This window comes from Artibeus jamaicensis, unplaced genomic scaffold, assembly GCF_021234435.1.
Source record: "Artibeus jamaicensis isolate MK-2021 breed Jamaican fruit bat unplaced genomic scaffold, CSHL_Jam_final contig_1715, whole genome shotgun sequence".
In the NCBI taxonomy this organism is placed as follows: Eukaryota; Metazoa; Chordata; class Mammalia; order Chiroptera; family Phyllostomidae; genus Artibeus; species Artibeus jamaicensis.
This window is the reverse complement of record NW_026521335.1, coordinates 62,707-88,911: the sequence shown is the minus strand read 5'-3', so window position 1 is coordinate 88,911 and position 26,205 is coordinate 62,707. Positions and strand designations below refer to the sequence as shown.

The following is a 26,205-nucleotide window of genomic DNA, read 5'->3' as shown; positions in this document are numbered from 1 at the left end:
CCAGCAGGCGCCGAGGACATCGTTAGTTCACACAGAACAGGAGCATGGGCAGGGCAGTCTGCTGGCGTCCTGTGCTGAGCGTCCAACAGTCCGGGGGCTCCAGAATGGCTCGAGCGGGTTGGTTGGGATTAGTCAACACTCAACCTTGAGTTTCATTTTGGGATGAATTCGGCATGGAGAAGTTTACGAGAAGAGACATCCCCCTGCCGCAGAAGGAAGTCAGTGCAGGGGCGAGATGGACACTGGGTGTTAGATACAGTTTTCCCTTGTCTGAGGGACAGTGACTGGAACTGAGGAAGGACTGTGCCCTCGCGGGTGACCCTTCTGCATCAGGACAGCAGCCCTTCTCTGACACGACTCAGTCACTCCAAGGATGCAGTTCCCAGGGGTGTTACCACCCTCTTCCACGTGGCCGATTCCTGTAGCAGTGGTTACAGGGAGCCCCGTGAGCCCGGTGGAGACCTAGGGGTCCCTGGGAACCTCCCCCAACTCAGACCAATGGGATAACAGACAACCCTGTTTTTGTCTCCTCCAGGCTCCTCTGGCCCAGCCCGAGTCCCCTACAGCCTCCGCTGGAGATGAGCCCCGGTCCACTCCCGAGTCTGGGGAGTCAGACAAGGAGTCAGTTGGCAGCAGTTCTGCCAGCAACGAGGGCAGCAAGCGGAAAGAGAAGTCAAAACGGGATCGGGAGAAAGACAAGAAGAGGGCCGATTCGGTGGCTAATAAATTGGGCAGCTTTGGCAAAACCTTGGGCAGTAAGCTCAAGAAGAACATGGGAGGCCTGATGCACAGCAAGGGCTCCAAGCCTGGAGGGATGGGGACAGGGTCAGGGGTGAGCAGTGGCACTGAGACACTGGAGAAGAAGAAGAAGAATTCGCTGAAGAGCTGGAAGGGTGGCAAAGAGGAGGCCGCGGGGGATGTGCCCGTGTCTGAGAAGCCCGCCTCTGAGTCCGTGGGTAACGGAGGAAGCAAGTATAGCCAGGAGGTGATGCAGAGCCTGAGCATCATGAGGACTGCAATGCAAGGGGAGGGGAAGTTCATTTTCGTTGGAACCCTGAAGATGGGTCACCGTCACCAGTATCAGGAGGAGATGATCCAGCGCTACCTTTCCGATGCCGAGGAGAGATTCCTGGCAGAGCAGAAACAGAAGGAGGCGGAGAGGAAGATCATGAATGGAGGGGTGGGGAGTGGGCCTCCTCCAGCCAAAAAACCAGAGCCAGATGGTGGGGAGGAGCTGCTGACTGCCCCCCAAACAGAGTCCAAGGCGATGGCATTCTCTGCTGGCTACCCTGGGGGCTATACAATTCCTCGGCCTTCTGGGGGTGGAGTTCACTGCCAGGAACCCCGGAGGCAGTTGGCAGGGGGTCCGTGTGGAGGGGGCCTTCCCCCGTATGCCACCTTCCCTAGACAGTGCCCTCCTGGGCGACCCTACCCCCATCAGGACAGCAGCCTTTCTCTGGAGCCAGGCAGTCACTCCAAGGATGGAGTTCACAGGGGTGCATTGTTACCACCCCACTTCCGCGTGGCTGATTCCTATAGCAACGGCTTCCGAGAGCCCCCTGAGCCAGATGGATGGGCTGGAGGGCCCAGGGGGCTTCCCCCAACCCAGACCAAATGCAAACAACCGAACTGCAGCTTCTATGGACACCCCGAGACAAACAACTTCTGCTCCTGCTGTTATAGGGAAGAACTGAGGAGGAGGGAACGGGAACCCGGTGGGGAACTGCTGGTACACAGGTTCTGAGTTGGGGGACCTTGGAGGGCAGGGGGCTAAACAAAGAAAGTTAAGCTCAACTAATTGGCTCATCAAGACCCAGCCCCCATGTTGCTGGGGCAACTGCAGTGAAGTTTGTGGGAGCCTGGCTGGAAACCTGAGTGTGTGTGCGCTGGAGGGCCGCCAGGCTGCCGCGCCGCCGGGCCGGCACTTCCAGGGCTGGGCGGGTCTCTTGCAGACCTTGGTAGGACTGAGGAGGTATAAGGGGAAAAGATGGTGATGCTGTCTCATAACCCCTTGGGTCCATCCCAGGACCTGAGGGAAAGCAGTAGGGGCAGGTGTGGGGTGGGGAGGTAGCATATGTCTGGGGAAGGAACAGGCAAAGGTGGTTCTCAGTCAATAAAGGAAAAAAACAGACCAAAGTTCTTTCAGGTTGGAAAAGAGCACATGGTGGTGGAGTTGGGGTGTGGAGAGAAGCTGGGAAATTAGACACATTTGCTATCGATTTGAATTGAGTTAGAGATTAGGGTTGGATATTCTCCTGAATGATCTGGAGAGACAAGGCAGTAATGTGTGCTTACGGGTGCCTGTTAGGAGGGAGGAGGTAGCTTAAATTGGTTTATTGCGATGGGAAAGGGAAGAACTTAGAAGGGGGATCCTTTTCCTCTTAAGTTGTATTTCCTTCTAAATACCATCTGTCATCTGTTCCAGTTTGAGAGGAGAATGCTGATTGCCCCCGATCTTTTTTTCCCTCACCCTTTTTGAGGGCTGAGCTCAGCTAAGAAGGTTGTGATTTTTTTTTAAAAAGACTTTCATTTTATTTAAAAAAAAAAAAAAAAAAAGAAAAAGTTCCCTCTGGGGAAGGGAGGAGAGTGATGAGAAGAGCAGCTGTGTGTGTTGAATTTTCTCCAGGTGAGGCTGGGTGGAGGTGGCCTTTTTTAACTAAGCAATGACCGGGTCCTGGAGCGCGAGGCGCCTTGGGAGGGGCGGGAGGAGGACAGACCTCAGGCCAGACTGTTTTGAACCAAACCAAAAACCTAAATAGAGCACTACCATCCTCTGCTGCTGCATTTCTGTAGAAAGCAACTTATTTTTTGACTTTTTTAAAAGGAAAATGTAAAAAGACCCCAGCAAGCAAAAACATTTTTAAAAATAATTTTTTTCCTATTTAAGTGATTCTTTCTCCTCCCTCTCTACTTTTAGAGAATGAACTTAACATCCTGGCTTCTTTTGTTAAGCCATAGCTGACCTTAATCTGTGGTTAGTTTATTAAAATAATAATAAATACTTTGTAAGAAGAGATATTTTTGATAATAGGACTGATGTTGAAACATGGGGTAGGGACTGGGGTGATTTATAAAAAGGTAGTTAGAGAAACCTATTTTAGTGAACTACAACCACAGATCACAGATGACTCCCAATGAGCAGATCTGCCTTGGATTTCCCCCTTCCCCTGACCCAGCCCTCCCCCCCCCCCCCCCCGTGGGGTGGGAGGGGCCTGTGGGCGAAGTGGGGGGAAGCTCCTTTGCATTTTGCACAAAGCACAAGTCTGGACAGCCTATGCTCTGGCCAGCACCATTTTTAAGAGCTTTAAACCAGAGGACCTATCCTGGGCCAATTTTCCTTCCTTTTCTTTTTCCCCCCTGGGGGAAAAAAACCCCACCAACTATGCAATTTGTATACACTCCTGGGTACATACACAGAAGGGGAGTAAGTGTACTTAAGTGTCCAGGTGTTAACCAGGGCTATTTTTCTGTACTTAAAGGTATGTACTTATAACCCAGCCCGTGGAATGTAATCCCTACACGTGATCTAAGGCAGACACGGGCTGCGGGGGTGTGGCGGGGGGATGTGTGTTCGCCATATGTTGCTTCTGCCCAATCAGGAAAGTTGTCACCCTGTTCCCCCCTTGGTAACAAAGCCACCAAGACTCCTTTTAATTGGAACTGCTCACATTTTAGAAAGGTTCCTTCCTCCTCAACAAACTTGGAACTCACTTATTTTCCAAATCTCGTAGTCTGTTGGTTGAATCATTTCCCATGGCTGTGAGTTCTTAAGCTTTTCTTTGAAAGAAGGATGGTTTTAAGGAAGCAATGAGGTCAAAGGAGTGAGGCCCCGAAGGGGGGCATGTGTGACATGTTCTGGGCAGGGCGGGGACTGGTATGAGACCACTCCTCCCAGGTACGAAGCTGACGAGGTACGCCAAAAACTGGGTCATCAAAATGATGTTTTAATGCAGTATTTTTTTAAATTAATGCAAAAAATCCATAATGAACAGTATCAGAATCTTAAAGACAGGAGGTCACAGGACTAGGATTAGGGGGAGGCAGGTAAGGCTGAGACAAGCATGGGATGGAATTCTGTATTTCAAATTGTGATCCTTTGTTCATTGTGGTTGTTTTTTTTTAACAGTTTAGATTTTCAAAAAATACTGCATTAAAGTAGTATCTTGGTTACTGGGTTTGGGGCAGCATTTACATTTTATGCCCCAAACGAGTGCCTTTCTCACCTAGCCCTGTTTGTGGGGTTAGAACAACCCCTAGTGAGGCTACCACCTTGTGGGCTCCCCCCCCCCCCCCAATTCGCACCCACAGGGCAGGTGCTCGAACTCTCACCTCGAATATGCACAGCCCACCTGGCTTTCTCACAGGCGTCCACTTCTGTCAGGCTCGGGCCTGGATCAGTGGGCGCCAGACCAGGCCGGGGCTTCCCCAGAGAGTGAAAGGGGAAAGAGTGAATTCTCCACTGGACTGCTGTGCTTGGGTTTGTTCTGTTACTAGTTCTAGGTTATACTTTTGTTTAAAAAAAAACTGAGGACAAATGAACAAAAACAGAAACCTTGTGTCATGTTTGGTTTTTATTTTGATTTATAAATTAACCAATCCCAATTTCTTCTGACCTCTTTCAAAATTCTGGGCGTTGGCCTAGGGGTGAGTATGGGAAAATAGGGCTTTATTTAGGCCCTATAGCTTTTTATTAAGTATTTTTCTTAATTTGGGAAGGTAACTATTTATTGAGGCATTAAAAAAACTCTCCATTCTAAGGACAAGGGACCCTGATTCAATGGATGTTTTTCTCTAGGGATGAGTAAGGTTTGTTTTCTTTACTGTGAGGACGGTTGTGTGGGGTGGGTGGGCAGGAGAAAGGAGTATTGCCTGGGAAATGAGGTTGGGTTGGTTTGTGGTATTTGGGGAAGATGAGGGGGTGGAAGAGGCAAGCCCATGCAATTACCGTGTTGGGAGAGGGGAAGAGTGTGCTACACGCTGTGCAGGCAAACGAGCACAAACACCTTCGTTAAGGAGAGGTGGGGGGGGCAGGCCCCGCAACTCTAGCTGAGGGGGGATAACTGTCTCCCAGGCTTAAAGAAGTGCACTTAGTTCCTTTAATCCAGGGTGCTGGGGTGCCTGCTGAGGTATTTTATTGGAGGGGAGGTTTTTCCTTGTTGATTTAAGACTGCTATCCCTCCACCCTAGTTCACCCCAGTCCTGATGGAACAAGTATACTATAAGCCTCCCAAATCCTCCCTTAATCTATGCCGGTTTTATTGAAGGTTACAAGATTTAATCAAAAGTTTTTCCCTCATACATACTGGATTCTGTCATTAAAATAAAAAGATTATATATATAAATTTTTTTTTAAAGATTCAATCTCTTTGTGGAGTGGGGATGGTGTTAAACTGCTATAGGGCCAGGAGGGAAGTACCTTCCCTCTTCTCTTGGCTCAGTTTCTTAGGCAAAACTGAAGCTCCCGGACAGAACAGAGGTTAGCCATGACTTTGTGTTGTGTATTTGGGAGGTGATGCAGAGCCAGAAAGAACGGGGCTGGTTCTGAGGGACTTCCGAGAACCCAGCTCTCACCATCGCTACTCCTTTCTAAGCAGCCATGTGTCCGTTTCTTCTTCCTCAATAAAGGAGTTTGAGAGTATCGTCCCTGAGTTACTCAGACACCTCCGGACTCGGTGTGTTCTCTCTCCAGCAGTCAGTGTCCCAGACACACAACCACGGGTGAGAAGACAGAAGCCCCTCCCCCAACATGGAATCATCTGCCCCAGTTTTCTAACGTCCTTTTCACGCCAGGCCCTTCATTTGCAGATTCAGTGAGTCATACAGGCGCTATGGCTCTCTCACTCTGTGGGTGCCCCGTCTGCAAGTCACAGGTTGTTTTGCCCCATGGTACTTAAGTTGAAGAACAAAATATTTATGATGAAGTCTCCCATGTAGACACTTTCCAGGGCACCTCCCTTCACTGGCCTCAAGGGTGAGGGCCAGTAGGAACGGAAGCTGGCTGACTAGCAGAAATGACAGGAGTGGGGGTGGGGAGGACTTTGGCCTTTTTCTGGGCTTATAAGGATCTGTGACTCATCATCTGAGTCACTCAGCTCCACCTCCTCCAGCTGCCCCTCCCTGCAGCTTTCAGTCTGCACAAATCCGCAGCCAGATCAGGATTCTGAAAATGGAAAAATCTGATGCAGCCCCATTGCCTTTCCACCCTCCCTTTCATCCGCCGAGCCTCCGCCGGGGATGGGTCGGGTGGTGAGGGGTGGTCCTGCTGTTACCCTTCAGCTGCTGCCCCCACTGCATTCCTGGTTGGGTACTTATCCGAATCAGGTGTTTGGGGGTTTTTTTGGCCTTAGACTTGCCCCCAATCCCCTGATGTTTTTCTCTGTATTCCTCTGCTGTTCCTTACCTCAAAAGTATTAATAAGAATGAGGCTCTTGAATGAAGGGTGGTGGGAGGAGGAAAGTGGACAATGACATTTTAAAATTGTGGTACACACCGCTTCTATTGCACCAGACCTTGGGAAGTATCTCTTCCCCAGAGACAGAGGCCCACAGAATGCAGGTAGGGCTGATGGTGCTTAGTAGTTTTGGGGACCTTGAGGATCAGGAGAATCAGGCTCAGGGACCAGCCACCTTTGTAGCAGGTGTGTGCCTTTGTTCCGCACTGACTTCCCGCCTCACAATATGTGTTTTCACTATTTCCAAAGTTGCAGCCAAGACAGGGACGTTTCAGAGCTGAGGCCGGAAGGGTGTGCTTGCTGGGGGTTGGAGAGAATAAAGTGACACTTTGGAAAACGGGGCCCCACCTAAGGATTGCTGCCTCTGTACAGACTCAAAATCAATAAAACAGCAGCGCGTTAACTCTTGCTTTGTATTTTATCTCCTGTCTTTTTCACATCTGAATGGAGATTTTGCCTTGCATTCCTCCCCCAGTCCTCTTCACCTGCAATTCCCTTCCCTCCTAGCGCCCTCCCCCCACCTTTGCTTCTAGGGTTGCAAGGGGGAGGGAGAAGGAATGGGCTTGATGAACTGCACAGAGGTTTCCAGCCCTCAGCTTTCAAAGTCCTGAATGTGAATTATTAATTTGGAGATCTGGTGTCTATGCGGGAGGGAGGAGTCGTGTACCTGGAGTGGGCTCCAGTTTCTGGTTGGTTGGGGGTGTGTGCCTGTGTATGTGCTCGATCGATTAAGTGGTGACATCTTTTCCTTGGGCCTCCCCCCCCCACCCCAGAACTTGCACACAAACATACCCGTACTTGTGTCTGCATCCTGGAGGGACTTTAGTTTCTCGCTTTTCCACCGCACCCTGTGCACGAAGCATGTTTCATGGTGTCTGGAGGAGGATGTACAAAGACACTAACTGGACCCCCTCCCCAGTTGTTGGGGCTCCCTGGGCAAAACTCTGAGGTCCAGTTTCCATTTACTGCCCAACCCCTTTTGTTAGGTCTGTCAGGGGTGGCCGTTAAGGAGGCCTTAACTACTGCGTTCCTCCCACTTCCTCCACCCCCGCCCCCTTTGAGATATTAAAAAACCAAGCTTCCCGGGAAAGCCACCACTCGGAGAGTCTAGAGAAGTGGCCCGAATTGTTCCAGTTTAACACTCGATATTACTGCTCCCCTCAAACAGTCTCCAATGCTCATGAACAGGAAGTGCAAACTAGGAACAGGGTAAAGAATTGAATCTGGCTTATCCTCCCCCCCAGTTCCCGGTTTGATTCCTCACCTTTCCCAGGCTCCTCCACTTCCCCTTCACTTTCCAAAAATGGTGTGTGTACTCCTTTAAGAGGCTGGGCGTGCCTCCCTCCCTCTCCAGAGTCGACTGAAGTTTCCAAGGAGCCTCCTCTAGCTGGGCTGGACACACCTTTCAAAGACCCCAAATCGTGCTCTGTGCGCATCAAACGCTCCTTTGCCCTGAGTGTTCCTCTGCCCCATCCCCGACCTCCCTCTTCTCAACTACGAGAACCAGCCTCTCCCCCAGGGGCTTGAGCATCCTCGAGGTTTCCCACCCTTAACTGCTCCGTCTCCGGATGGAGCGGGAGAAATGTGGTGGGGGGGCCGGGGCCAGAGTTTCAACATCGCCCCCCAGAAGGAGGAGCCAGAAATGGGGGTAAGGAGAGGAAAGGTGGGTTTGGGGGAAGGGGTTGTCAGCAAGAGGTGTGTGGCGATGATGTAGACATTAAAAAAAAAAAAAAAAAACAACTAGAGCCGGAGGAGGGTGTGTCTCATAGCAACTCTGGCTGATGGAGCTTGGTCTGTCCTTTTCAGTCTCAAGTTCATCGTCTCATTATCCATTAACCAGCCCCTCCCTCTTTACTCTCTGCCAACCCTGGTCCTGAGCACCCCACAGCCACTGATCTCAGTTTTCCCTGAGAGTCTGAGTATGGACCTCCAAAGGTGGCTGCTCAGGTATCCCCTGACCCCAGGGTTGGCAAGGCCTGGGGTTTAACCCTACACCCTTCACAGCCCTCTGGACCAAAGTCTGTCCAGGGGAGTGGGATGCCGGAGCCCGGGAGTCGTCAGCTTGGCAGTTGCCTGGCCTCTGGATGCCTCCCAGGTAATAATGCCCTTCCAGTACTTCTGATCTCCAGAAATGCCTTCCGATTTCATCCTACTTCAACCTTGTTTCATACCTTCACTAAAGATGCCTTTGTGTTCCTCTCCTGGCTCAGAGTGCCTCTTCTGCATGAGGCTTATTCTCTTGACTCTGTCCAGAGCAGGTTGGGAGCTTGGATGTTCATGGTCTCTCTGTTTTCTTGAGGCTGTTCCCCCTTTGGTCATTTATTTAGTCAGTAAATATTTGAGTGCCTACTATATGCCAGACACTGTTCTAGGCTCTAGAGTAAAAAATGACAAATTCTCTCCTTAAGCTTTCATTCTTAGAAGTTAGAGGAGGATCTTAATCTTCCTTCTGAGGCCCTCCTGTCTCAGAGGAGTGGGTGTGCATGTGTGTGCAACACCGACAATGATTATAACCTGGCTTCTCCTATAGGGGAGCGGGTCCTAGCCTGGGCCCCAGGGGTACGGAAGGGGCTGGACCCTGAATTGCCTGGAACCCTGATCTGCACCAACCTGAGGGTCACCTTCCAGCCCCATGGATGGCAGCGGAGTCAGGTGAGATGGTTAGGTCAGTGGGAAGGAGAGCTAGCAGGAAGTAGGTAGGGGAATCTAGAAGGATTAGACAAGCATTATAGGAAGTGAGATAGAATTATTCTTAAAGGCTCCCTTTTGAACGTATCAGGGATAGTCAGTGGGATCTATCTCTAGGAAGGCGAGGGGCTGCTGAGATAAAATGTGAGATCTCTAATGCCTTTAGTATGTCATGTGCTTCCTCTAGGAGACTCCCCTGAGCAGTGAGTATGATTTTGCCCTGGCCAACATTGGGCGATTAGAGGCTGGTAAGTGGAGTTTTGGTGCAGGAGCTCACTGGGGGGGGGGGTGTCAGATCCCCTCCTCAACCCTTCCTCTATTATCAGAGGGCAGCCAGGGATGCAGTGGGATGGGCAGGAAGACTTCCTCCACAGAGACCCTGATCCCTGGCTACACTGCTCTCTAATTCTTGACTTCAGTGAGCAACCTGTCTCGAGTTCAACTCCACCGTCCAGGGTCCCTGCTTAAATTTATCCCTGAGGAGATCCTGATTCATGGCCGAGACTTCCGGCTGCTCAGAGTTGGTTTTGAGACTGGAGGACTAGAGCCTCAGGCTTTTCAGGTAAGAGGCTTGAAACCCAAGGACGCCTCATTCCCTGAGAACCTTGGGATCCTTTCTCTGGCACTTCCCAGTACTCCCTTATTTCTCAGAATTCCTCTCAGTCTCTGCTTCTTTCCTCAAGGAGTGGCTAAAAGGCTGGGATAAATGACAGTACGGTGAGAATGAAGGGCCTGAATTGTACCTCACTTATGCCGGTTGTCAAGCACGTGACTGTGGGCAAGTGTCTTCCTTTGAAAAACAGGGAGGGTTGGAGAAGATTATTCTTAATTCCTTCCAGAATTAACACTCTGTGATTCTGTGGTTCTAGATGTATTTTCCTGACCCCAACTCCCTTTGTTAGGGACTGTCTCAGCTGTTCTTCTTTATTGGCGGCAAAGACAATGAAGCAATACTCCACATTTCCTTCCTTTCACTTCAGTCTGAGCCAAAAGGACAGGATGTCCTTTCCTCCACAGGTGACCATGGCCATTGTCCAAGCCAGAGCTCAGAGCAGCCAAGCCCAGCAGTATGCAGGGATAACCCTGAGCAAGGCTGGTGAGTGGGAGTGCTCTGGGGTAAGGAGAGGGTAAAGAGTCTGAAAAGCAGAGGCTGGCTGAAGACAAAAGGGCTGAGAAGCTGTCCTCTTTGTCGTCCCCTCTGCTGCCGTCCTCCACTAGGCCAGAGTGCTGGCTCCAGAAAACCACCCGTTCCTCTCTTGGAGACGTCAGAAGACTGGGAGACTGAGAGGAAAAAGCAGGGAGCCAGTGGCTGGAGGGTCAGTCTCATCAATGAGAGATTCGACGTAGCCACCAGGTGACCCCTCAGTCCAGCCCAACCCCTGCAGACTCCTGGTCTTCCCACAGGTCCCTGTCTCTCTGAAGCTATGATTCCCGTATGCTCCAGCCTCCTAGGACTTCCACAGAACTATCCCCCTTACCTCCTAGATCTCTGAACCTCGGATCACTTGGAATGATCCCCTCCTAAGCAGTGTCCTGTAATCACAGCTTTGCATTATGAGGTCACTGAGCCAAGATGTGACATAACTCTCAATTTCACAGCCTTTCCCGTTACTTCTGGGTCCCTATCCGAACTCTGGACAGTGAGGTCAGGAGAGCCTTTGGCCACTTTCATCAGGGTCGTGGACCGGTCAGTGTGAGGGTCAGGGCAATGGTTGGGGATTAGAGGGTTATGGGAGGTCAGGGGTCATTGTGGAGGGAGGGGATCCCTGTGAGGTCAGTGTGGGGGCAAGGGTAGGGTGGGGCTAGGAGGTTCTCCCACAATGCTCCTCCTGTCACCCATCTGAAGCGCCTGTCCTGGCATCACCCTGGGGGGAGTGATCTTCTCCGCTGTGGAGGCTTCTACACAGCCAGTGACCCTAACAAGGAGGATATCAGGTAAGGGACGTTTGATGAGAAGAACCAAAGGTTAGGTGTTCAGGGCAGACTCCTTCCCTTACCTTTTGACTCCCTTCCTTCCAGAATAGTGGAGTCCATGCTCCAGGCTGGGCATTCTGATGTTGTCCTGGTAGACACTATGGATGAGCTGCCCAGTCTTGCAGATGTCCAACTTGCCCACCTGAGGCTGAGGGCCCTCTGTCTGCCTGGTGAGAATAGCCTTTGGCCCCTGACCCCCACCCCTAGGTCTGCTGACCCTAACCTGGTTTGCCATTTGCCTGTGATAAATGAATAACACGTCAGCCCAATGATTCTTACTTTTCTACTCAACTCTTCCATCTCCCACATACTGATTTCCTGTCTTCCAGACCCCAATGTACTCTTTTAATGGCTTTATTGAGATGCAATTTATACACCATAAAATTCATCCTTCACCCAGTTTAAGTGTACAATTCAATGAATTTACAGTTTTGTACAAACATTACCACAATTTAACTCTGGAAACCTCATGGCCATTTAAAGCAACTTTTCATTCCTATCCCAGCCCAAGGCAACCACCACCTAAGTTATTCTTAACCCTTGGGGCTATAGTCCCTGAATTCGAATCCCAAGTTCTCCCGATCTCTTCACCCTTCTGACCCCTCTACTCTCTGCTAGATTCACCTGTAGCTGAGGATAAATGGCTCTCTGGCCTGGAAGGGACACGATGGTTGGACTATGTCAGGTACTCCCTCTTTTTCTAGCCATGACTTATAATTCAACCCTCCCAAACTTCTGTTAACTTGGACTCCTAAGTGGCCTTCCATGAACTCTTCTCCTTGGTTTCCCAAGAAGACTTATTTAGAAGGGGTCAGCCTCTGTTCTATCTCTTGACCCATTACTCCCCTCTCCCAGGCTTATCATTCTCCCCTTTGTCCTTACCTGCCCCTCCAGGTCTTGTCTTCGAAAGGCCAGTGACATCTCAGTCCTGGTGACATCTAGAGTTCGCTCTGTAGTACTTCAAGGTGAGTTTCTTGGATCAACTCACTCCATTACCTGACTTTTTCATTACCCACCTGACTGGGTTCTGCTCAGGGAGGGAAACCTACAAGGCTTCCTTGTCCCCTTCTAGTGCTGAAACTCTCCTCTCCCTTTACTGGGAACTACCCATGAGCTCTAACTTATCCTCAGTGCTACCTCTGCTTCCCCACCACAGCTTGTGGTCCCTAACAGAAGGGTTCTCCAGCCTCTGTTCACATCCTTCCATCAGTGGATGGGGATTGGGGTTGGGATGGGAAAGACAATGTGGAAGCTGGTTTGAGATTTATAATGCTGCCCCTTACATGTGAGGCTGGGTATTTCTATTCAGGTGGAGTCTATGAAGTAAATCATTCAAGATCTTTGTTTTGTCTTCACTTCTATGTGCCCTTTCAATCCTACCTACCCCAAACTTTCCCCCCTGTACCTCTCATTTCTTGCCATGTTTCCTTTTCTCATTCTCTTCTGCCCTAGTTTCTTGCCCCCTTCTTTGTCCCTTCTCCCTCTTTATCACCCAGAGCGCGGTGATCGTGATTTCAATGGCCTCCTCTCTTCACTCGTCCAGCTGCTTTCAGCCCCTGAAGCTCGAACACTGCTTGGCTTCCAATCACTAGTACAGCGAGAGTGGGTGGCAGCTGGACATCCCTTCCTGACCCGACTTGGGGGAACGGGGATCGGTGAGAAGGTGAGAACTTTTGGGAGGGTACTGAGTGGGAGCAGTATTACTAAAGAAGTAAGAGGATCTGAAAATTATATAGTGTAACCCACTGGAGGTGAATCAGGTCCTAAGGGTCCTGTGGTTGAGCTGAGTTTGAAGGGAGATACAGATGAGTGAGGACCACACTCCCTACAGTGCTCAGTTCGGATTTCCATGTCCTGATCTTCTTAGTGGCCCCTGGTCCCTGTGTCCCCCTCATTTCGTCACTCTTCCCTTTCAGGTTCCCAGAGTCCCTTCCAACCTCTTCATTTCCCTCTTCTCAGGCCCCAGTGTTTCTCCTCTTCCTGGATTGTGTGTGGCAGCTCCTCCAGCAGTTTCCTGCTGAGTTTGAATTTTCGGAGTTTTTCCTTCTCGCTCTTCATGACAGTGTCAGGGTTCCTGACACCCTTACATTCTTGAGAGACACTCCCCGGGAGCGTGGAAAACAAAATGGACAGGTCAGTGACTTCATTTTTATATTTTTTTTTTTAGAGGAGAAGGAGGAGGAATATGTATGTGGTCGGCGAAGTTAGAATATTGTCTTCCACAACCCCTCCCCCACGCCCCCATGGAGAAGTACTTTCCCAAGTTTAGTTTTGATTTATGAAAAGTGAGGTCTGTGGGTGGGAAAAGGGGAGGTTGCTGCTCTCTCTCAGGTCTGGAGTTTCACCCTATATTTGACTCCTGGAGTAAGAGATGAGAGTTTCATAATATTTCTGTAGACCTGTGAGAAGGATTATGTACTTTTTGATTTTGTTTAACCATCCCTTTTCTTGTTTTCTTTTGTCCAGTTCAACTCCTGTACACAAGTCTATACCCCAGGGTACTCCCAGCTCCCCACAGGGAGCTCTGTTGACCCACAGCTGTCTGTCTGGGACTGGGATTTACGCTATAGCAATGAACAGATTCTCCAGTTTCATAATCCTGGCTATGACTCAAAATACTGCCCAGATTCCTGGCTCCCTAGACAGCAGGTGAGGTGTCTTAACTCCCTTGACTTTCTTGCAGGCTCATCCTAATAGATGGGAAGAAGTTGAAAGACACAGTGTCCGAGCCCCCAGGGAAAGCTACCCCACTCCTCTTCTGTAGCTGTCACATATCCCTGACTGTCCCTAGAAGACAGAAATCTTAGAATAGCAGAGGGCATCCTCTGGGTCCTCCTCATCTTGTCTCATGCGTGCATTTTGCAAGTTTCCCTAAAATCAACTTTAATCAGTCCTGAGGTCTACTTTGAAGCCCAATGAAGAGGAAAGTTAGAGTTCTCAGTGGGAGGCTTATAGTTCCAACACTAGCACGGTGACTGTGTGGGTAGCTGGACAGTGCTTCCCAACCCAATTTGGGGAAACTGGGTCATCTGGTTTCTAGGTCACCAGTTGATTTTCCTTTCCCCTTTAGCCAAGCTTCATGGTTCCTAGACGCCCCAGTTCTGTATGGCTCTTCTCTAGAGGGGCCTTGACTCCCCTGAATCAGCTCTGTCCTTGGCGGGACAGTCCCTGCCTGCTGGCAGTCCCTTCTCGTTGGCTCCCTCGACCTGCTATTTCTTCGGAAAGTCTGGCTGATCAGGAGTGGGGGCTCCCCTCACATTGGGGAGCCTGCCCTTTACCCTCGGGGCTGTTGCTGCCTGGATACCTGGGACCCCAGATCAGACTCTGGAGACGCTGCTACCTAAGGGGAAGGCCTGAGGTTCAGGTGAGAAGGGAAGGCAGGGATTGAGGTGGGAGAAAGGTTTGGCAGCTGAGCCAGATGTTCCAGAAGACAGATGTTTCCAGAAACCGGAAAAGCAAGGGGCTGGGGAAACTGGGAAGTGAAGTACTATTCATGTTGGTACCGAAGTGGATACGTTTGGGAGTGTGGGTGCGTGGGGGAAACTTTGTGGCTCAGATCAAGTGGAACCTAGGGTATAGTTAGTGGGAGAATAGGAATTAAAAACGTCAGTAGTAAACAGATTTTAAAAGCAGAGAGAGAGCTAGAGCTGCAATAATACTTTCTCTCTCTCCACTCCCTTTCCAGATGGGCCTCTCAGATCCCACAATAACTGGCCTCCAGGATGAGTTAGCCCATCTTCAGGAGCTATTAAGGAAATGGACACCAAGAATATCTCCTGAGGATCACTCCAAGAAAAGAGACCCAAATTCCCAATCGCGCTGAAATTGCTGGCTTTGTCATGGGCAGGGAGAAAAGTGGTCCAGCGTAAGGGAGGGTACCGTCTAATCCTTTCCATTCTTCCTATCTGGTCTTGCTGCCTCAGCTTTCACACCCCAGCCTTTGAACCACATCCCTGACTTGAACCTCCAACTCTTGCTCTGTCAGGTTTGGTTCCTCAAGAATTTATATATGTAGTTTCTTGTGATTTGAAGAATTAAGAAACAAAAACAACCCAGAACATGACCACCTCTTTTTTCAAAGCAATTCCATCCCTTTTGTATATCCAGATGTTGTGAGATCAGTCTCAACAAGGACAGCCTTACAAACCTCATTTTTACCCCCTTACCACTTCTTTAATTCCATTTTCTACTTCTTCCCTTATAGCTTCCTATGGGTATGGAGTAGATATGGGGGGCATCTTGTCTCTTCCAATTGTATATTTTTGTAGCGACATTTCTATTTAAGGGTTTCATTAAAGCACAGTATTTATACGTGTTGCTGGCATTGTTTCTTGTGTCCGAATACAGGCTCCTAGGGGAGGGGTCAGTGTGATGCGAGAGGATGGCACTCACATTACTGGCGAGGAAATGAGGGGATGGGTCAGGTGAAGGTCTGCAAAATTCACATGCAACTTGGAGAAAGGGTTCTCTTTTCCGTGCCTCCCATTTAGGGGCAGATGGGGCAAAAGCACACACCAAGTGGTTGCTGGGGCCAGTAATATTCTGGAGGTTGAAGCGCCTCTCAGCTTCGGTCACACTCATCTGTAAGCTTCAGGTTCCCCTCAGCCCCCTCCTATGCTGTAACCACGAGGCCGGCTGAGACCTCACTTCGGCTCCGACACTTTGCAATCCCTCCCTTGAAGGAGATGAAACACTAACTCACGTACAGACAGGAGCTGCCCAATGGGGTGGAGAGGGTGCCTCCGCGCCCCAAGGCAGCAGAGTCCTTGGGTTGGGAGGTTCCTCACACGCCCTTCTCCGGGGAACAAAATATATGAAAAAGTTTTGTTCCTTTAGCTTTCAAATTTGCACTTTGGGAGCAGTGTGATCCTGTAACATCTCACACAGCCTTGAGAGGATGAGGGCGTTTCCATTCTGCCTTCTTTGCCCTGAACGCTCCCAGCAACACCCTAGGGAAGGACCAGCGATGGACTCAGTCAAATCGGCTGCAACAAGTCACTGCGGCTCCTAAAATGGCCGCGGCGGCTTCCGGCTCCGCCTACCGCTGCTCTCCGCCCACCACTGTCACATCTACCTTCGCCCCGGAAGTGGAAGTAGTGGCTGAGGTGGGGGGCGGAGTCGCTGCCTGGAGACGGCGGGAGCGACTTCGCCATGGCTGCCGGGCCGATCTCTGAGCGGAACCAGGGTGATTGGAGGGAACGACTTAGGAATGGGCCCAGGGGGGCTGGGAGACCTCGACTATAGCCACCAGGCTTTTCCCCTGGCGCGGGAGACTGGGCCACCCCAGAGGGCGTAAGACCAGCTCTCGTGCCTGCTGGGGGCCGGTGGCCGGCTTCAGGCTAAGGCCTGTAGGTGTGACGCTTTGTATGGCCAATCTTCTGGCTTTCCACTCAAAAAATAAATATTATTCATGAAGGGAATTTGCAGCAGAACTCTAGATCAGATTTAAGAAGACTCTAGTTCCCGTAAAGAGGGAGTTGTGAGGGCTTAGCCTAACGTCTTTTTTTTTCTTTTTATTTTGTATTTCGTCTCCACCTCCAATCCTCTCCTGGGTTTCCTCTTCATGTTCCTGTCATCTCCTTTCTTGTCATACTCATCTCTGCCCTAACTTCCTGCTCTCACCATCCAGATGCCACTGTGTACGTGGGGGGCCTGGACGAGAAGGTTAGCGAACCGCTGCTGTGGGAGCTATTTCTCCAGGCCGGGCCAGTAGTTAACACCCACATGCCAAAGGATAGAGTCACTGGTCAGCACCAAGGTAAGTATGTGGCAAGAGGTGCATTTATGTACTGAGGGGGGACAAACGACTCCTGGAGGATCGCAGCACCATTCTCAACTTTTGGAAGAAGCACCCTAAACATTTCGTTCTCTAAAGTGTATGCATTTGATCTTAGCCAAAAGGCTGAGAAACGATTCTTAAGTCTAGCTCACAGTTTGTTTCTTGAACCGTTCTCAATTGTAGTGAGGTTGTTATTTCTTATTTTTTGTGCTTTTAAAGGTGGATGAGTTACACCCCATTTTGAATCACTTTGCTTATTTAAGCTCCTCTCTTCCACTTCTGCAGGCTATGGCTTTGTGGAATTCTTGAGTGAGGAAGATGCTGACTATGCCATTAAGATCATGAACATGATCAAACTCTATGGGAAGCCCATCCGGGTGAACAAGGCATCAGCTCACAACAAAAATCTGGATGTGGGGGCCAACATCTTCATTGGGAACCTGGACCCAGAGATTGATGAGAAGTTGCTTTATGATACTTTCAGTGCCTTTGGGGTCATCTTACAAACCCCCAAGATCATGCGGGACCCTGACACAGGCAACTCCAAAGGTTACGCCTTTATTAATTTTGCTTCGTTTGATGCTTCGGATGCAGCGATTGAGGCTATGAATGGGCAGTACCTCTGTAACCGCCCTATCACTGTGTCCTATGCCTTCAAGAAGGACTCCAAGGGTGAGCGCCATGGCTCAGCAGCTGAACGACTTCTGGCAGCCCAGAATCCACTCTCCCAGGCTGACCGCCCTCATCAGCTCTTTGCAGATGCACCTCCTCCACCCTCTGCCCCCAATCCTGTGGTATCATCACTGGGGTCTGGGCTTCCTCCACCAGGTAAAGCTTTTGATTCAGAATATGTTTGTTTTGAGTTTGTGGGGGATAGGTCAAGAAGGAGAAAGAACCAACAAAGGAGGACATTGAGTTATCGGGTGATGAGAAGGGATTGATGGGTGATGGTTGCTGTGGGGAGGAAAGTCCCTAAGTCTCTCCAGGAGGTTAAAGTTGTTTGTGTTGGCTTACATGGCTTTGACTTTAGAGAGCTGGGAGGGGGAGAAAAGAGCAAATCCTGCCTGGAGAGGCTGTATTGGAATAGGCTCTTTAAAGATATTCTCTCGTGTGATTAACTCTTCTTCTATTTCTTCTATAGGCATGCCTCCTCCTGGCTCCTTCCCACCCCCGGTGCCGCCTCCTGGAGCCCTTCCACCTGGGATACCCCCAGCCATGCCCCCACCACCTATGCCTCCTGGGGCTGGAGGACATGGGCCCCCTTCAGCGGGAACCCCAGGGGCTGGACATCCTGCACACGGACACTCACATCCTCACCCATTTCCTCCGGGTGGGATGCCCCATCCAGGTGTGTATTGTTTGCCGAGAAAGGGAGAGAGGAGCTTGGAAGAGGAGCTCTGTCACCACTTATGCTGCTGATCTTTTCCCATTGACCATACTCCATATTTCCAGAGCTTTCCTTTCCTTTAGACATTCTTTTATAAAAACAAACACATAATACTTTTTCATATACTTTTGTCTCCGTGTCTGAAGTTTTAACAAAGGTCGTAGCTACCTTGGCTGGGTTTTATTCCCTTGCCTTTTACTTCCATTCTGTCCTCTGACTTTTCATCCCAAAGCAGTGACCCAGTTGCCAAATCCAGGGGATTGTTTTGGTTTGACCTTTGTTCTTACTTAATCGAAACTAGCCATGTCTTGTATTTTTTTTAATTCTTAAGTTGAATTCTTTGGAGTGACACTGGGTAATACAATTATATAGGTTTCAAGTGTGCAGTTCTGTGATATATCCCGTTACAGTTTATCCCCCCTTTACCCTCTTCTGCCTTCTCTACCCCCGTTTCCTTCTGGTAATCATTGTACTGTTGTCTGTGACTGTGGGTTAGCCATGTCTCTTTGTTGGGAAATCTTGTCTCTTGGTTGTTCTGGAGCCTCCCTTTCTTTTTCTGTCACCTCAGTCTCAGCCATCTCAGTGGGCTCCCTGTGCTCTGTTTGTACCTGCAGTTCCAGCACTGGCTCCCCGGTGCCTCCTAGGTTGTAGCTCTGACTTATGGTAGGTAACCTTCTAGACCCGTGTTGCTGAACAGACAGCTCCGCTTTTCTACTCCCCTTCAGCTCTATTTTCCTCTAACAGTCTGTGTTTTCAGGTGCTTAACTCAAATCTGGGAGCTGTGTTTGACTATGCATTACCACCCCAGTCTTGACACCAAGACACACTGATATCTCTGGCATCAGTGCTCTAGTTCAGGTTTTTATATCTTCATTATTTCACATCTAACTTACTGTAGGAACTTCCTAATTCCCACTTTGACCCCAGTTTTCTCTAGCTCTGATCCACTTTCACAGGGTAATTTTTCTAAAACACAGATATTTGTACACCTTTGCTCAAAATTCCCTTTATCTACAGAGTGAATCCCAAACTGGCCACCATAGGAGTCCAGGCTTCTCATGGTCTGGCCCCTGATTACCACATAACTGGTTTTCCTGGAACGTACTGTGCTGCTCGACGTACTTAACGATTCTTGTCTTTTTTGCCTTTGATATTCTGTTCCCACTCTGTCCACCTGAAGAGTTCTTACTCAGCCTCCAAAAATAGATCTTTGCTCAGACAGCCTCTGCTACCTTCCCAAATCCTATCAGTAGATTAAATCAGTCCATTAAGTACTTCTGTGGCACTACTGCAGTGCCGAACTCATGGAAGGAGCAAGCGAAGTGAGGGAGGCATTTTTTGGTAGTTGGTTGGTTCATACAGTTGGAATGGGGTCAAGGGTACCGTTGACCAGCCCTATTTTTCTTCCTGATGTTACTTCTTTCTCTAGTTTGTTTTCTTTCATTTTCTTAGCCTTTCTCTGTGTGTCTGTTTGTTCTCGTAGGGATGTCTCAGATGCAGCTGGCCCACCACGGCCCTCATGGCCTAGGACACCCTCATGCCGGGCCCCCAGGATCTGGGGGGCAGCCTCCGCCCCGACCACCACCTGGAATGCCCCATCCTGGACCCCCTCCGATGGGCATGCCCCCCCGAGGGCCTCCGTTCGGATCGCCCATGGGTGAGTGGGCTCAGCCACCTCTCTCATCCTCCTCTTTTCTTGTGGCTTTGTCATGCTCTGTCCCCCGTTTTTTCTTCTCTTCTCACTGTCTGCCTGTCTGTCCTCTCCCTGTCCTCTCCCAGCATCAACTCTCTCCAATGTATGGCTTTGACTAACTTCTCTTTCTCTTCCTACAGGTCACCCGGGTCCTATGCCTCCCCATGGTATGCGTGGACCTCCTCCACTGATGCCCCCTCATGGGTACACTGGCCCTCCACGACCCCCGCCCTATGGCTACCAAAGGGGGCCCCTCCCTCCACCCAGACCCACTCCCCGGCCTCCAGTTCCCCCTCGTGGCCCACTTCGAGGCCCTCTCCCTCAGTAGTTTCTCATTCTCTTTCCTCGTGTTATACCTCCACAGTGTCTTTTGTATTCCTCGGACCAATCAGATTTTCAGTAGCTTCCTGGGGTTAAGGCCCTGACCCCTTAGGCCCCCCTTTTTTTTAAGTATAATTTTTTTCCCACAGGAGGTTTTTTTTTTCTATGTTGGTCCTAAGTGTTTTTGCAAATACACAGAGATAATAAAACTGAACTCATTGTTTATTCTTTGTAGTGTTTTCCTTGGCAAAGTAACTTCTCTCTTTTTCTGTAAGAAGAAATGTCTGTATATTGGGAGAAGAATGGTGATGTAGGAGTGAGGGTGTTCGTTCCATGTTTTTATTAAAGACTAATTCTGCAACATGCTGTTGCAATTGCTGGGCCTGCTGTCACAGAGATTGTTTCTTTATGTCAAGCTTATGCAGATAGTTTATGAGATGGAGACTTAGTATCAATGACATAGGGTTATTGTAGTGAGAACAGAGATAAGGTTCCTGCAGATACGCAGGCGAAACTGAAGTAACATGCACAAAGCTATTCATTGTAGTACTGTTTGTAGTAACTAGTTTGGAAGCAACTCATACCTGTCAGTAAGAGACGGGTTGATTATGCTGGTAAATCCACGTAATGGAGTGTGGAGCCGCAGTAGAGAGCAATGAGGAAGAAAGACACTGCACGCTGTTGGAGAGAGATCTTCAGGATATTTTAAGTGAAGAAACATGCACGACAATGTGTAGTGTGCCACCTTACCTTTCTGTGGGGTGGTACATTATGTATTTGTATTCAGGAAATGTAAGGATAAGTCAAAAACTAGAAACGGATACAACTAGGGGAGGGATGAGGGGTAGGGCAGCTAGATTTCTCTGCGCACACTACCTGTGCAATTGTGTTTTTCCCTGGAACCACGTACACGTCTTGTAACTGCAGAATGGGTCAGAATCAGGACCGGAAGAACTCGGGAAACCTTCACTGTGCTCTGTTCTTTACCACCAGACATCCTGGGTGAGGGATTTGTATCTTCCTATTTTTTCTCATTCTCAGTCCTTCCAAATCTGATTTACCTCACATCTGAGTCTGTGCTCAAAGACTTCAGTAACTACACTAAATCCAATGGTCTTTGTGTTCTTTGTTGCATTTCATCCGGTTATATTACCCCCCTTCTTGAAGCTATTTTCTGATTTAACGTAACCACGCACTTTCCTAAACTCTAGGCCAGAAAAGGTGAGCCTGGCTCTCCTGTTCTCTTGCATCATCCTTTGTCATGTGACATTGCAATGGTACCACATGTACTGTGGGGGCAGCTGAAGATGCGAAGGTGAGCAAGGCTGTTCTCTCCAGGTGTAGATGGACATAATTTATTATTATGAAACAGTATTTTGAGAGCGCAAGGAAGGCTATCTAAGAAAAATCTTCCTGGGAAAAAAGTGCTAGTTGAATGTAATTCAAAGAAAAAGTAGTCATTTCTCAGGGAAAGGTGAGAGGGAAGTTCATTCCAGGTCCATGGGAGATTTCTGAGCAGGAGAGACATGGTGTGGAACACACTAAAGCTGCTGAAGGCAGGAGGAGGGCAGAGCCAGCTCGGGAGCTGCCACAGATCACTGCTTCTCAGCCCTTTTTCACATCTTGCATGGAGCCATTTGAAACAGCAAACAGAGCAAAGGAGGTGGCTGCTTCAGGCTGCAGGCGCTTGGCCCAGGAGTTCCAGCTGTTCCAGGCTCTGCCCAGCAGCCCAGAGTGCTGAGGGAATGAACTTGTGAGCACATCGCTAAGACACGTTCGTGGGGAAGCTGTTACCCACGATGGGAAGCCACAGTAGGGATTTTCCGCAAGGCAGTGACCAATTTGTGTTAGAACCGTGGTAGCGGCAGTAGGCAGATCTGAGAGATGAAGACTGAGTCCTGCGTGAGGGCTACCGCGGGAGTTGGGATGAATAGGAAGAAATGCATTGGGGAGTATTTAAAAGGCAAAATAGTAGGACTTGGTGTCAGTTTGGGTATAGGGAATGAAGGGGAGAGTGGGATCAAGGGTGAGAATGCAGCAGGGTGAATTTGGGGGGCAGGATGAAAATGTAACATTCAGTTTGGGGCAAGATGACAGGTGAGTTGTGAGACGTGCAGGCAGAGTCATTTAATGTCTGGTTGTGTATGTCTAAAACTTGGGGAGGATTAGACATCATATTTCATACCATGAGTGTCTCAGGGTGCCAGCTTCTGAGTCCTGATGGGATTAACTGACCTTTTAATTTCCAGCGGAGCTCTACTATTAAGTTGCTTTGATGTGGTTGCAAGGTGAGGTCGCAGGAGCACTTGGAACCTGGCAGGGCCAGCAGCTGGCCCCTGGCCCCAGGTGCAGGAAGCCCTCACTGGAGCGGCCCCAGGTGGCTTGTCTCAGTCTGTCCTCTCTGCCTCCCTGCCTATCAGGAATTGACTCTTCACTGGTCTTCAGTGAGGACCTCAACAACTGTTCTCCTTATGCTGACGATTCTCAGATTTCTGGCTTGTTCTTTCATATAATCTGTGTGTTAGTTTTGGCTGTTAGCTGATTTCATGTTGATGCAGTCACAGCATCAGAGAGTAAGTTAGTGCCCACCTCTCTCTTTGAGACCCCTATTATCTCAGGCCTTCATTCTCAGAATTGCCGAGCTTTCATTCATTGAGTGGTCATTTTTGAGCGCCTCCTCTAGGCATTAAGTGTGACCCTCCCACACTCTAGCTCTCCACCCTGAAACTCTTTCCGACTCTGCTGCTCAGCAATTCTCAGAATAGTGAGTATTGCTTGTCCACTTTGGTAATTTACTATTCAGTTTATTGTTCACTAAACCAGGGTTTCTCAACCTTTTTTATTATTGTCCCTCTGAGGAGATATTTTTTCCTAATTGCCCTCCCCATGTGTAAAATTTTAATATCAGATTAAATATGCCATGTATCTGCTTATATACTCTATGGCCTTCTGGAGGGACACAGACCATTATAATAGCTATTCCCACTTCCTCCTGAACCAATTTTTGGCTCTTTGGGGAAGGATATCAGCCCCCTGGAGAATTCATGCCCTAGATCAGGGGTTCATAGTGTTTTGCAGGCCATAAGCAGTCCTTTGAGAGCAGGACAAAAACTATGAACCCCACCCGAGAAGAATACATATATATGCACAAATAGCCAATATCCTGAAGCAAAAATTCCAGAGGGCTCGTGGATCCCAATCTAAGTATGCCTGCGTTAAATCGAATCCGTTAAGAATCCTTAAGGGATCTCATTCTGTTACTTTGTGTCTCCCGAGAATGTTGAAAGGTGTCTGGCATACACAATAATTGTAAAAGTAATAATGGCTAACAGTTACTGAACTCTTACTCCGCCAAATGCACCAAGGCCGTAAGAGGGCTTAGGACACTCGGTACAGGTGCTGTACAAAGTGCCTGATGTGCATTGTCTCAGCTAATTCTCACAACAACCCTCCAAGGTGGGTCCTGCTCTTACCCTCATTTATTTTTGTTTTTTAAATCCTCATATGAGAATGTATTTATTGATTTTAGAGAGAGAGAGAGAGAAAGAGGGGGATGAGAGAGAAGTGAGCAACATTTGGATTGGTTGCCTCCTCTACACACCCCAACTAGGGATCGAACCTCGGCGTAGGTATGTGCCCTGACCGGGGATGGAACCTGCAACCTTTTGGTGTATGGGCTGACGCTCCAACCATCTGAGCCATTGGGCCAGGGCCTGTTATTATCACCATTTTAAGATCAGGAAACTGGTATCAAGTTACTTGACCAAGGTCACGTGCTAAGAAGTGGTGGATTCAATAATTGAGCCAATAGTTGTCTGGACTTCAGAGCCAGTTGCTTAATCACATTATACTAATATTATATTTACTGAGTAAATACTTCTCGAAGGAATGAATGTTTTGCTTTTGTGCTTGGCTTTCTATATGAGGTATCCCCTCTCTTTAACTGAATTACAAGCTCCTAGAGGATGGACTTTTGGTGTTGCACTTGTTAGCATCTCTCCTTGGGACTTTATGATATCTTGGAGGTGCTCTCATTAACCTTCTTTGTTTCTCTTTCTGCATCCTCTCAATCTCAGATGCCTGGAGCTGGGTGGGTAGATGCAGTGATAGAATTCAGATGGGTGGCTGCTGTTAAAGAGTTGCCAGTTTGATGGGTAAGAAGCTACACCAGGAAGCAGTATAGGGCAGTGGTTAAAAACCCTGGAAAACAGGAGAAGCCAGAAAGACTCACCTACTTTCTGAATCTACTGATACAAAACCAGAAAAGGACTAGTCTATGGTGACAGGAAGGAGATCAGTGGTTGCCAAGGATGGGGAGGTAGACTACAGAGGGGCATATTGGAACATTTAGGGTATTTTTTAAAAGATTTTATTTATTTATTTTAGAGAGAGAAGGGTGGGAGAAAGAAGGAGAGAAACATCAATGTGTGGTTGGCTCTCACGTGCATTGCACTGGGGACCCAGCCCACAACTCAGGCATGTGCCCTGACTGGGAATCGAACCAGCGACCCTTTGGTTCACAGTCCAGCACTCAATCCACTGAGCCACACCAGCCAGGACAGAAATGTTATTTATCTTAATAGAGGGGGTGCTTACATGGCAGATTCATTTGTTAGAACTCATAGAACCATACACTTAAAATTAATGCATTGGAAGAGAATAAGGGCTCTGGATCTATATTGCTCAAATCCTTTTGCCATTTCTGAGTTGTGTAATTATATCAAGTTACTTAACCAATCAGTGCATCAGTCTCATCATCCGGAAATGCTGATCATCTCACAGAGTTAATGGGGAGGTGGGACCAGTTAATGTGAAGCGCTCAGAAAAGTGCCCAAGTCAGGTAAATGCCCTGACAATATAATCATAACTACTTACATACCTGTTTATTACCTCCTGGGCCAGAGTCTCACTGACTCCCTCACACAACATAAGCCGTTTGTGGAGGGGATAGGAAAAGCTGAGTTGGGGGGACAGGAAAAAGTCTAGACTAAGGTCTGGGGCAAGTCCCAGTAGGCAATAATTATTTCATACTCTTTTAAAGAGAAATTTTTTAGCTATTAGTTCAACACTGGTACTTAGTGGGAGTAAGAAGAGATTTATCACGTGCATTAAAGGTAACATTTAACTTATTTGGAATAATCCTTCAGTAAGTGTTTCCTTAATGGATACAGGGTACAGAGCAGTAAATACACCAGATAAGTCCTTGCTCCCTTAGAACTGACAATCTAAGTAGGAGAAGACAAAAAATACAGACTTAAAAATAATTTCAGGTAGGGATATATTATAAGAAAAAAATAATAGGTGGCAGGCTAGTGACTGGGAAGTGGGGAGGGAAGCAGTTAGGTCTTTTAGATAGGTTGGTCGGAGGGGGTGACTTTTGAGTAGAGACCTGAAATGACAAAGGCAAAGATCTGGGAGAAGGCGGGTCCAGCCGGCTGGACCCTCAGTGCCAACCTCCAACCTCCTCTGATGGGCATGTGCTGGGCGCGTTTGCGCCACTGCAGCAAGACCACTGAGGATGAAGCCCAGTCAAAGCCCAGGAGAGAGGTGAGGAAGGGACTGGGGGGCAGGCAGGGGCCAGATCACGCAGGGCCTTTTAGGCCTTGGCTAGGCATTTGGATTTTTTAAAAGATTTTATTTATTTTTAGAGAGGGGAGGGAGGGAGAAAGAGGGAGAGAAACATCAATGTGTGGTTGCGTCTCACATGCCCCACACCAGGGACCTGGCCTGCAACCCCGGCGTGTGCCCTGACTGGGAATCAAACCGGTGACCCTTTTGGTTTACCGGCACTCAATCCACTGAGCCACAGCAACCAGAGCAGGCACTTGGATTTAATCCTCAGTATAATGGGAAGGCATTGGGGGATTTGAAGAAAGGAAAGTGATAAGATCTCATTAAAACTCTTTTGAAAA

The 26,205-nt window shown here is 48.8% G+C and overlaps 3 protein-coding genes across 6 annotated transcripts in view; all 3 read left to right on the top strand.

Moving 5' to 3' along the window:
• The window catches only part of OTUD7B (OTU deubiquitinase 7B), a 55,785-nt gene extending 51,229 nt beyond the window's left edge, over positions 1–4,556 (top strand). For all 4 annotated transcript variants that reach the window (XM_037167970.2, XM_053670076.1, XM_037167965.2 and 1 more), the window contains one exon: positions 536–4,556. In XM_037167970.2, the coding sequence (XP_037023865.1) occupies positions 536–1,744 (1,209 nt within the window). In that variant the 3' untranslated portion in view covers positions 1,745–4,556. The remainder of the gene's footprint in view (positions 1–535) is intronic.
• A 3,157-nt stretch (positions 4,557–7,713) lies between these two features.
• On the top strand, positions 7,714–15,427 carry MTMR11 (myotubularin related protein 11). Its single transcript, XM_037167989.2, is given in 18 exon segments — positions 7,714–8,099; positions 8,456–8,546; positions 8,982–9,103; positions 9,327–9,387; positions 9,559–9,701; positions 10,157–10,235; positions 10,358–10,493; positions 10,739–10,826; positions 10,986–11,074; positions 11,159–11,283; positions 11,732–11,798; positions 12,008–12,078; positions 12,610–12,776; positions 13,073–13,246; positions 13,580–13,762; positions 14,184–14,477; positions 14,799–14,923; positions 14,925–15,427. Coding segments are annotated over 18 exon segments (2,139 nt in total). The 5' UTR covers positions 7,714–8,033; the 3' UTR covers positions 14,983–15,427.
• Positions 15,428–16,224: 797 nt separating this feature from the next.
• Positions 16,225–20,518, top strand: SF3B4 (splicing factor 3b subunit 4). Its single transcript, XM_037167951.2, has 6 exons — positions 16,225–16,298; positions 16,743–16,871; positions 17,178–17,720; positions 18,034–18,240; positions 19,763–19,936; positions 20,113–20,518. The coding sequence occupies exons 1-6, from the start codon at positions 16,265–16,267 to the stop codon at positions 20,298–20,300; spliced, it is 1,275 nt and encodes a 424-aa protein (XP_037023846.1). The 5' UTR covers positions 16,225–16,264; the 3' UTR covers positions 20,301–20,518.
• The last annotated feature ends 5,687 nt before the right edge of the window (positions 20,519–26,205 follow it).

Coding starts and splice junctions, on each gene's coding strand:
- SF3B4 (XM_037167951.2), top strand. CDS start 16,265: ATGGCTGCCGGGCCGATCTCTGAGCGGAACCAGG. Junction 16,872..17,177: donor AGTCACTGGTCAGCACCAAG/GTAAGTATGTGG, acceptor CCACTTCTGCAG/GCTATGGCTTTGTGGAATTC. Junction 17,721..18,033: donor GTCTGGGCTTCCTCCACCAG/GTAAAGCTTTTG, acceptor TTTCTTCTATAG/GCATGCCTCCTCCTGGCTCC.